This window comes from Mustela putorius, unplaced genomic scaffold (assembly GCF_011764305.1).
Source record: "Mustela putorius furo isolate JIRA1106 unplaced genomic scaffold, ASM1176430v1.1 tig00537227_pilon_pilon_pilon, whole genome shotgun sequence".
NCBI classification, from domain to species: Eukaryota; Metazoa; Chordata; class Mammalia; order Carnivora; family Mustelidae; genus Mustela; species Mustela putorius.
In genome coordinates this window covers 17,523,548-17,534,714 of record NW_025422368.1, presented here as the reverse complement: position 1 = coordinate 17,534,714, position 11,167 = coordinate 17,523,548, and the positions used below count along the sequence as shown (strand labels likewise).

The 11,167-nt window shown below is 43.4% G+C and overlaps 1 protein-coding gene across 2 annotated transcripts in view; it reads left to right on the top strand.

The window, feature by feature from the left end:
• The first annotated feature begins 2,822 nt into the window (after positions 1-2,822).
• Positions 2,823-11,167, top strand: part of FGD4 (FYVE, RhoGEF and PH domain containing 4) — a 199,766-nt gene continuing 191,421 nt past the window's right edge. For both annotated transcript variants that reach the window (XM_004771805.3, XM_004771804.3), the window contains exon 1: positions 2,823-3,101. In XM_004771805.3, coding sequence (XP_004771862.1) covers positions 2,936-3,101 — 166 coding nt within the window. In that variant the 5' untranslated portion in view covers positions 2,823-2,935. The remainder of the gene's footprint in view (positions 3,102-11,167) is intronic.

Sequence of the window (11,167 nt, the reverse complement as noted above, 5' to 3'; positions counted from 1 at the left end):
ATGAAAATGATGTGGGATTTGGTTAGCGTTCAGCGCTGTCTCAGTCACAGAGAGCTGTCGTACATAGAAACCTGTGAAATATGCACATCTCAGGCTGCCTGGGTGGTTCAGTCTGTTAAATGCCCAAGTCAGACTCCCTGCTCAGCAAGGATACTGCTTCTTCCTCTCCCTGCCCCCAGCTCTTGCTCTCTCTCAGATAAATACAATTTAAAAAAAGAAACAAACAAACAAAAAGAAACCTGCACATATCTGTGTCAGTATCCAGCAGAGCTCTCATTCAATATGTGTTAATTAGTGGTAAACTTCCTATTAGATATATAGATGAATAAAACAGTATATGAAGACTATATGTACAAGGTGATACTCAATATTTTGTTCTACTCTAACCTAAGATAACTTGAGATCAAATGGAGTCATTTGATCCATTCACCTAGTGTTTCAAAACACAGCCATCAAATGCAAAGTCTGTTAGAAATTGTTGCAGAAAATTGTAAGCAGCAGTAATATTGATAGAAGTAATGTCAGATGATATACATATATTTTTAAAGATGGTATTTATTTATTTGTCAGAGAGAGAGTGTGTGTGCACAAGCAGGAGGAGCAGCAGGCAAAGGGAGAGGAAGAGGCGGGCTTTTCTGCTGAGCAAGGAGCCCAATGTGGGACTCCATCCCAGGACCTGGGGTCATGACCTGTGCCAAAGGCAGATGCCTAACTGACCGAGACACCCAGTGCCCCCAGATGGTGTATATAAATTATAAACATTCCATCTGAAAATAAAGACATCCTCTGGTATATTATTAGGCAACTATGAACAACTTTGAATCAAAAAAGAAATAGAAATATGTATACATAACTCAAAATATCCAAATGAGGAAGCATAGAACTCTTGCTACAAACACTTGTGGTAAGACACCTTTTTGCCCGAAACAGGTATGTTTACTGCAGTTCTCTACAGAAAGAATGAGCTTTCTACATAGAAAGTATTTCTGTGTGTGTATGTGTGCATGTGTGTGTGTGTGAGGGGGGTGATTTTATCAGTAACCAGTTCTCTAAAAAATGTTGCAGGGGCGCCTGGGTGATTCTGTTGGTTAAATGTCCAACTCTTGATTTTGGCCCAGGTCATGATCTCAGGGTCCTGGGATTGAGACCCACATCAGTGTCCCTGCTCCCTGCTCAGTGGGAAGTCTGCTTTTCTCCCTCTGCATCCCTCCAGAATAAATAAATAAATCTTAAAAAAAAAAAAAAGATTGACAGCATCTGCCCACTTAAAAAATAGGTTATTTCAAGGTTATTCCATAGGTGGCTAGTATGATAGTATTGATTGCAATGCCACTTTTTTATAGAACCAAATACATTAAGTTATAAATTTTTCAATTATGATCAACTCATGGTAATTGTAGTAAAACTTCTTTCAATATTAACTTGTCTTTGAAACTACTTGCTTAAATTATTTCCAGTACTATACATGGCACAGTAGATAACACTGCAATTACACTGAAAGTGAAACAATGTTTAAGGGCAATGTAGTGATATGCATAATAAATCCAAAGGGAGCAAAACCTCCTTTCAACAAGGTCTGAAAGGATGCATTAAAAATTAGGGGGTATTTCCTTCTCCTCAGTGGTGTGTCTATTGAAGTATCAGCCAAATAACTGAGACAGTTGAATTGCCCTCCTCAAAGGTTACTTCAGGAGGACTGGATTAAGGGCTAACCTCAGTTTGCTAGAGGAGATGTTACCTGGGTGAAGGACCATTTGAATAAATGTGGAGTGGTTTCTCAGGTGGAAGTGATGGCTGGGGAACTTGATCTGCTTGAGTTGGAACGCTGGAGTTCTTGGAATGTCCTTTCCCCTCCTATCTTTGTGATTTTGGAACACAATCCCTTCATTATTAGAGTCGCGAGTTTTTAAGTGCATATAAACCAATTTAACATGTATTTTCTTCAATTTGCTGTTTAGCTAGTGTTAAAACAACAAATTAAATGGACTCTAACGTGATTACTAATACAGTCCTAAAAGTGTTCATGGTGATGGAGGGTTCTGATGCCCTTCTGGAAATCTGTGGATTGTTAGCACCACCTTTCTCTTTTACTTCCACACATCCCTCATCATCTCTAGTCTGATGCTTCTGGTAAGATAATTTGATTCGGTGAGACAAGGACAGACATTGATGCAGAAACTCGAGTAGGGATTCTAGGTCTGCAGCGACTCACTGTAGGTTCCGCGCTTTGGTTTCCTTGTCTGAAATACTTAATTCACTGGGTAGCTCTAGGACATAAATAAGATTATTATCGAGCGCCCGGCACAGCGGCGTGAGACCGCAGGTGAGCGCGGCTGACCTTTTGAGCACCCAGGTGTGTGCCGCAGGTGCGCGCCTCTCGGCCAATGGGCTTGCCTGTTACGCGCCGGGCGGGACGGGGGCGGAGCCGTCCGGTGAAAACCGGCTCCCGAGCCGCGCCCTGGGCGCTTCCAGCAGCACTGCGAGTCCTTGGCTGCTTGCCCGGCTGGAGGCGGAGGCGGAGGCGGAGGCGGCGGCGCGAACTGCCTGTACTCTGCGCGCTCTGCGCTCCGCCCTCGGGGCTTGCGGCCGTCCGCTCGCAGGGAGGAGGGTGGACGCAGCCCGGCCGGCCGCTGCAGCGGCGTCAGGTGAGTGCGGGCGCCGCAGAGACTGAGGCGTTGCGGCAGCACCAGGAGTCCGAGCCAAATTCTCAGCGCGGCCCAGAGCGTCCCGGGAAGGAGGGGACCGCGGGGCACTCGCCGAGGGGACGCCGGCGCCGAGCAGCCCGCAGTCGCCCCTCTTGAGTCGGACCTAGCGTGGAACGCAGGCGACGCCCCCCCCCCCCCCGGGGTCCGGTCACCCCGAAGGAGCCGGTCGAGCGCACATTTGCTGACGGACGAGCGTGATAGAGGCGGGAGCTGCGAGCGAACCCGGCGCGATGAACGGCGAGGGCGGCTACAACTTCAGGCGGACGGCTATACGGCGGAAGCCCGGTCCCTTCTGCCTGCCGCTGGGGACCCCTCAGCCCTGGAGACCCTCGGGGTCGCACTGGGGACGGCCCGAGACGGACGCCTTCAGGAGCCGGGCACCTGCGGACCGCCCAGGTGAGTGCCCCGCGGGGCAGGGGCGGGCGGAGGCGTTGCCGCGGGAGAAAGCCGCGCGGAGCGCCCTGCAGGTGCGCCCAGTCTCCTTTTGCTGCTAAGGGAGCCCAGTGGGGGGAGCTTCCCAGACGGCTGAGCGGGGCCGTCCACCCCTTACCGATTGTGTCCCTTTCCCCCAAAGATTGTGTCCCTTCCCCCAGAGGACCTTGGGCAGGAACCCGCGGGGGCCCGAGCTTGCCCTGGAGGTCCCTTATCAGGGAATTCCGGGACTATAGGTATTATTTTAAAAGTTTGGCTACGAAGTAATAAAGCCCATTCTTTTGAGACACTGAAGTTTAAGTTTCTTAGTTAAATTCCTGCTTCGTCAGACCTCGTGAAGGACTAGTACAACACATGTAGCCTACTTGTACTAGGCTGATGTTCCCCTTGGGCTCGCGTAGTTGTTGGTAACCTGGGACCAGCTATCCTGAGAGCTCCGGTTTTCGCTTTTGCAGAATACGCTTGACTCCCACCTTACGTGTGAAAGGCGGCGTCTCTCATAAGGAAACAGATTCCTAGTATCAAGAAATGGAACTATTATTGCTCTTTTCGTATAGATAAATTCAGCTATCAGTAATGCGGTATTTTGAGTAGTGAATTCTTGTCGAATCTTAGTATTGGAAGAAATCCTAAAGATCTGTTTCAAGCCCTCGGCATTTCGGAGGGGAGCTTGAAACTATGTGGAACCGCTAGGGATTTTTTCTTGATTTTTGTGCTCCTATCATACTATACCTAGAAACGTTTTGTATGTAGACCAGTTATGAGACAAAACCCTCATTCACGCAGCAGAAACGCAAATACTTTTATTCACTTTCATTTTGTTTTGATTAAGCAAATGTGTCATGATTATTTAAATGTGATAACTGTTGGAGTTTTAAAATTTCTGTAATCCTTGTCCTGAAGTTGTAGTTAGTAGTCCTAGGGTAGAAAAACATGATGGATGATTTACAAATTTAAAGCCACATTAGATAAGGGCAGAAATAGTGATGTGAGAAAATAATGCAACCAAGTAACTGAATTACAGTTGGTTACCTCTCAATTTCCTCTTCTGTGAAATGAGGACAGTGAAATCATCTCTTCTAGATTTAGGTGTGATTCACTCTAAAATGAATGGAAGAGTATTTTCCTTTCTTAGTATGTTTTGCTTTTTCTGAAGTTATTTACACATTTTAAAATTGAGCTACCATTTTTTTTTTTTAAGTGTGATCTCTACATCCAACATGGGGCTAGAACTCATGAAGCCAATGTCAAGACTCTCATGTTCCTCTGACTGAGTCAGCCAGGTGCCATGAGTTACCAATTTCTTTTTTTTTTTAAGATTTTATTTATTTATTTGCCAGAGACCGAGGGAGAGAGAGCAAGCGAGCATAGGCAGACAAAGAGGCAGGCAGAGGCAGAGGGAGAAGCAGGCTCCCTGCCGAACAAGGAGCCCGATGTGGGACTTGATCCCAGGACCCTGGGATCATGACCTGAGCCAAAGGCAGCTGCTTAACCAACTGAGCCACCCAGGCGTCCCAGAGTTACCAATTTCTTAATCACTGACTGTTTTCAGTTTTGAGGGCAATAGGATTCAAGTTCTTTACATCATGTTTTTATTTAAAATTACATTACATTCAGTTTCCAAACTGAATAGGTGAGCAAAAGATGAAGTGACTTAGAAGTAGGAATGAAAGGAGTTGTTGGAGGCTATAAATAATCTTCTATAAAGTACCTTTGCTTATAGAAGAAACAGTCCTTTTTTACTTCAGAGAAAATCCAGAACACTTTTTTTTTTTTTTTGAAAGATTTATTTATTTTAGAGCGTGAGTGAGTGCACATGCAGGGGGCAGGGCGGTGGGGGGGGATAGTGAAGGAGAGGGAGAGGAAGAGAGAGTCTTACCCACCTCCACACGGAGCATAGGTTTGATCTCAGAACTCTGATATCAGGACCTGAACTGAAACCAAGAGTTGATCACTTAACTGACTGCCACCCAAGTGCCCCCACAACAGTTTTTTTCTTTTTCTTTTTGAATTTTTAAAAACTATATTTCTTTTACAGAGAGAGCAAATGAGAGCAAGTGGGGGAGGGGCAAGAGAGAAGGAGACTCTCAAGCAGAGTCCCCACTGAGTGGGGACACTGCCTGGACTGGATTTGATGACCCTGAGATCATGACCTCAGCTGAAACCAAGAGTTAGACACTCAACTGACTGAGTCACTCAGACACCCTTTTTGTTCTTTTTAAAATAGTAGGTAGGGTCGTGATAGGGAGTAGAGGTGCAACTCTTGATCTCCCGGTTAGAAGTTTAAACCCCATGCTGGATGTAGGGATTACTTAAAAATAAAATCTTTAAAATAGGGGCGCCTGAGTGGCTCAGTGGGTTAAAGCCTCTGCCTTTGGCTCAGGTCATGATCCCAGGGTCCTGGGATCAAGCCCCGCATTGGGGGGGGGCTCTGCTCAGCGGGGAGCCTGCTTCCCTCTCTCTCTGTCTCTGCCTGCCTCTCTGTCTACTTGTGATCGCTGTCTGTCAAATAAAATCTTTTTTTAAAAAAAGTGTTTAAAATAATAAAATGATATGTAGAGTGTAGCAGTAACTTTTCTAGTCTGTTACATTGTCTTAATATTGTTTACACAAACTCAGAGTTCTTGGTGCTGTAGTTTCAAAGTTGAAAAGTGAAAATGACTTAATCTTCCAAGGTAAGATTGTTCCTCTTTACCAGGATATATAATCTATAGTATCTATTGGAGAATGATCCAGTGTTCTGACAGGAAGTCTTAACCTATTGAGTGGCCATGCCCTATTTAACTGGGTAGTGTAAAAACATTTTAGAAAGCGCTTCCTTCTTTGAATCAAATCTGCCTCCATATTCAGTCTCATCCAACCATTATTTTATAAGATCCTCTCCAAATCAAAAACTCAACCAGGTTTAAATCTGCAAGGAGTGCCAGTTTCACTGCAGCACCTAGAAAAGTATTTATATATGAAACCACAGCATTTAGACCCATTACATACAGAGTGGATGTTACTCATAATTGTTACTTTCCCTCTTAAAGAAGGAACAAAAACTTGAGAGGTCAAGAGCTTAACAGAAAATTCAGTTTCATGGTATTGTGTTATATCTATGATTGTGAAACCCACTAACTTTAGAGTTTTGTGATTTTTCCCAGGGGAAAAGAAAAAGTCTACCAACTGCATATGCTGTATATACCTGGCTATAAATTTCCTCGTCTAGGTGAAGCAGAGAGTTGAGGTGATTAAGATCTAGGCTTTGGGGTCATATAGCATCCAAGTCCTAGTTGTGTGAATTAGACCAAGCCTCTTAATTTCTCACTTTCTTCATTTATAAAATGGAGAAAACAGTACTTTAAAAGATAATAGAAATAAATGGCACAAAGCAAACATTCCAGGTAGTATCCTAACAAGGAATCTTTATTCTCTGTGTCTCAAAGAATCTGGCACTAGGATACTCTAAAAATACTTGTTGAATGAATGAATACCCTCCCCCTATAATGTTCATAATAATGATCTATTGAGTGTGTTTTCTGTATGAAATACTATGTGATACACACATGTATATGTATATGAATTTATTTTATAACAGTCCAAATAGTAGCAGTAGTATGCCCATTTTACAGCTGAAAAAAATGAAAGCACAAAGAGTTTTACTAACTTGCTTGGAGTCCTAAAACTGGTACTTGTTTTATTAGGATTCAAATTCAAGTGTGCTTAGAGTCAAAGGTGATGGTCCTATGCATATAACATTAATCATGTAATTCGATTACGGGAAAAAAAATCCATAAATTTAAACGGTTACTTGTATACACATAAAGTAAGATGAAAATTTTCTGTTGTGCTTCCCCCCAACCCCATACTCTGCATACTGGTTGCCCTTGATGGTGGGGAAGAGTTGATCTAGTCAGTTCTTTGTTTTGTTTTGTTTTGTTTTTTCTGCTATCATTCAAGGCAGCTTATTTCCGTAATTCTGTAGTTTTATGGGAATCCTGAAGGCCTTTATTGAAGATGACTTCCTGTAGAAAATATTTGTTTTTACTTGCAACCCAATGCTACTTTTATTAGGCAGGCATTTCCATGACTTGAAGATAGTGTAAATTTGAATTCAGGCTTTCTCAGGGGAGATCAGCATCATTATCATCATTAATTTTTCCACTTGGTGTAGGGGCAGACTTTATCGTCAGTTTGTTGTGATGGCAAATTTTTCCTAGGCCACCTTTTTATTCAGGTGTAGCTCTTTCAGTGTGGAACATTGGTGTCTGGTTTGAGGTTCAGTCCTTTCCCATTTCACAAGGTCAAGGCCAGTCTCCCTCTCTCCTGCAAGCCCCTCAGTTCTTGGGCTCTAGGTTCTTGGGAATGGTATTGCCCCCAGGGTAGCACAGGCTTACGAATTAGTTTGCCCTTCAGGTTTAGATTTACTGTTCTTTTTCTTTTTTTTCCCTCTTGTCCTTGGGAACTTCCTTTCTTATAATCTCAACAATGAAACTACATTTCAAAGCATAACTGTTGTAATGTATTCATCATCTTGGTACTTTGTGGCCATAGATGTTTCACATTGTATGATGTGCTAGCTTTACATAAGTAGAGTTTCTTTTTCTAGTTCTCACCATGGTTGGGGTACTTGGATTTTCAACACTTAACTCCAATATCCTGAGTGATGAAGATGACTTCTTCATCCATCTTACTTGGATTTCCTTCCAAGAGCTGTTAGTCGTCTCTTAAGGATGATGTCACCACTGTTGGGGGGAGGAGGGATGGAGATTTGGGATCCCCGGATGAGCACTTACTGTGTATTGAACACTGTCTCTGAGCTAGGACCATGTGTGTTTTACTTCCACTTCTTATTCTTATGACAATCCTATAAGATAGGGTTTATTATCCTTTTAGAGAAAAAGACCAAGTTTCAGAAAGTCTTAACTTGTTGCTGTACAAATGGCCTAATCTTCGGGGGCAAGATTTGAACCAGTTCTCTCTAGCTTCAGTGCTCACATGCTTGACCCACTAGTTCTGAAGGTTTCCCAGGGCTTTGAGAGGCAAAGTGCAATGCAACAATGATGTGTTATGTATTTAGGACTAAGATTATTTGTGACTTTAATGAATATAATGATCTGAGCAAATAATTTATCTGAGGATTTAGAGTAAAATAACAGTGTCCATCAATATTGTTTGTTTCTTGGAAGCTGCTTAAAGATGGACTTTGAAATAAGAAAGTCCTTCAGAGGGGCAGGAACCAGGAAGCGTTTTCTTACTTGGATTTCCTTCTAAGAGCTGTTAGTCGTCTCTCAAGGAACAGCTCTGCCAACTTGTGAACCTAAGGACATTCAGAGACTTATTCCACATTTACTTATTTGCTTGCATTCTTCCTCTGCTGATGGAAACTTAGGTTCATAGATCCAACTGGTGACAGAAGAGGATGTGGGACTTTTGGGGAATGGAATTAGGGTCTGCCCAAAGCCCTGGACTAATGGGGCACTGGATTCCTTCCTTGTTATAGTCAAGGTTGTACTGAAGTTCTTCTGTACATGCGTCTGCTGAAAAGTTGCTTGAAAAAGGAGTCAAACATGATGCATTTAATTTTGTGAGTATAGTGTGAGATTCACTCCGTTTGGATAGAAGCTCATGAACCTTTACTTTTTTAAAAAGCACATCAGATAATTCTCATGATCTGTTTGATTTCCAAATGTTCTCCTGATGGCTGCATCAGAGTTACTTGGAGTGCTAATTAGAAATTCCCAGCCGCACCCTAGGTATAATGAGTCAGAATCTCCAGGGGTAGGGTGAGAAAAGCCGTATTTTTAACAAGTGCCCCAGATGATTCTGAGGTGTAACCAGCTTTATGAACTACTGTGCATTCCCAAACATGGGCAAACCCTGCCTTCAGTCTTGAGCACAGGCAACCAAAATTTGCAGGTGCAAAGCAAAGAGTAATCTAGATGGCTTCTCAACTAGCACATCTTCTGGGCCCTCTGTAACTTTTGGCAAATTTTCTGCCCCTAACTGGCTGATTCTTTTTTTTTTTTTTTTAAGACTTTATTTATTTATTTGACAGACAAAGATCACAAGTAAGCAGAGAGGCAGGCAGAGACAGAGAGAAGGAAGCAGGTTCTCTGCGGGGCTCGATCTCAGGATGCTGGGATCATGACCTGAGCCGAAGGCAGAGGCTGTAACCCACTGAGCCACCCAGGCGCCCCTAACTGGTTGATTCTTAATTGCATTTTTTTACATCTGTTATAGGTCTTTTCTACTTTGTCTTATTTCTCAACCCCATCCTGTTCCTCTTGAAGGAGACTTTAATTTATGCAGATGTACAATTTATATCTGACTGGATTATCTGATATGAACCCACGTACCTTCCTTTCACTTCAGACTTGGCTTCTTTGTACTTGATAGCTGACCTCTTTCTCCCGTGGACAGATCTGGTCCTCAGCCACATTTCTCCTTTTTTACCTTCCCTGGGCTGCATGCCTCTTTACTATCCCGTCCTGGGCTTGTCCCTCACCCCCTCTTTTCCCTCCAGATGAGGTCTGCCTACACTTTATACTTGGAAGTTCTTTGGAGCTATGACCCAACAGCTTTCTCCCTTAAACTACTCTGTACTTCCCTTGTTGCCTCCACTTCTTTTTTCATCCCGGTCACCCTGTCTTTCTCCCCACTTCCTCTTCTTTTTGGCTGGCTTCTCTTCCCAAGCTGGCATTGGTAGGTAGTCTAGGTCAGCTGTAGATTCCCAAGTATTCTCCTATAGGCTGTTTTGGGACCTTTTTCTTAATTTCTCTGTGGTGTTTGCGTCCTTTTGTGTGTGTGTGTGTGTGTGTGTGTGTGTGTGTGTGTGTGTGTGTGTATTTATTTGACAAAGAGGAAGAGGGGGAGGGAGAGAGCGCACACTGGCAGAGGGAGCGGCAGGCTCCCTGTGCTGGAGCGGATGTGGGGCTTGATCCCAGGACTTCAGGATCATGAACTAAACTGAAGGCAGGCACTGAACTGATTGAGCCATCCAGGTGTTCCATGTTTGCTTGGAGGTGTTACTAACTTTAAGGCTTCAAAGTTTATTTTAAATCTGCTTTTCTCTCTTGTCTACTTGCCACCCTGTCATCTGCCATTTCTTACTGACTCACCTTCATTTCTTGATGATGGCCTTTGTCTTATTTCAGACCAGCTTCTAACCAGTAGTGTTATTATCCACCTCACACAGTCCCATTAATTTTCTTAAATCTGGGTCTTGATCATAATCTTCACATTATCAGCCACCTTCTGTGGCTCCCCAACTGCCTGTTATTGATGTCTCTGTTCTAAAATGATCACCTTAGTGATTCTGGGTCAGACTTCACCAGGAACCTCTCAGTATGAAGATGGACCTTTTAAAATTCATGCAAATATTAACTCTTATTTGAACTCTGAAAGTTGGACTAGTCATACATTGATCACACCTGAGAAATTGTGTGTGTGTGTTCAGGAATAAATTTGGCATGGTTTGAAGAGCATTGTCTAGAATTAGTTCTCTGTTCCTGGACTATAGTTGAAGGTGTGCACATCACCAACAAGTGTTCTCGTGCCTGTAATCAATTTTGTATTGCCTCACTGATGCAGGAATGGAGTGGAGAAGACAAACCCAGCTGCCATTCCCCCTTATGCATACCCATGCATTGAAACCAAACTCCGCTTCAGCATCTGCAGAAGCTTGGGAGCTGCCCCCATTCTGGGGAATGCATTGAGCCACCGGGCAGCCTAGCTGCAGACCAATCTGCCACCTGCTCTGCAAGGCTGGGCTGTTCTCTGGGACCTCTAACAGGATTTGGGTTAGGCCACATGTTAATAGTAATCCTAAAAAGTGCAGTGACTTTAAGAAAAGGTTATTTGTATTTTTAAAATGTCCACCTGCTCTGCAAGGCTGGGCTGTTCTCTGGGACCTCTAACGGGATTTTGGGTTAGGCCACATGTTAATAGTAATCCTAAAAAGTGCAGTGACTTTAAGAAAAGGTTATTTGTATTTTTAAAATGTATGCTAGTGAGTGTATTTAGGAGTGGAAAGTCCCAAATAAATA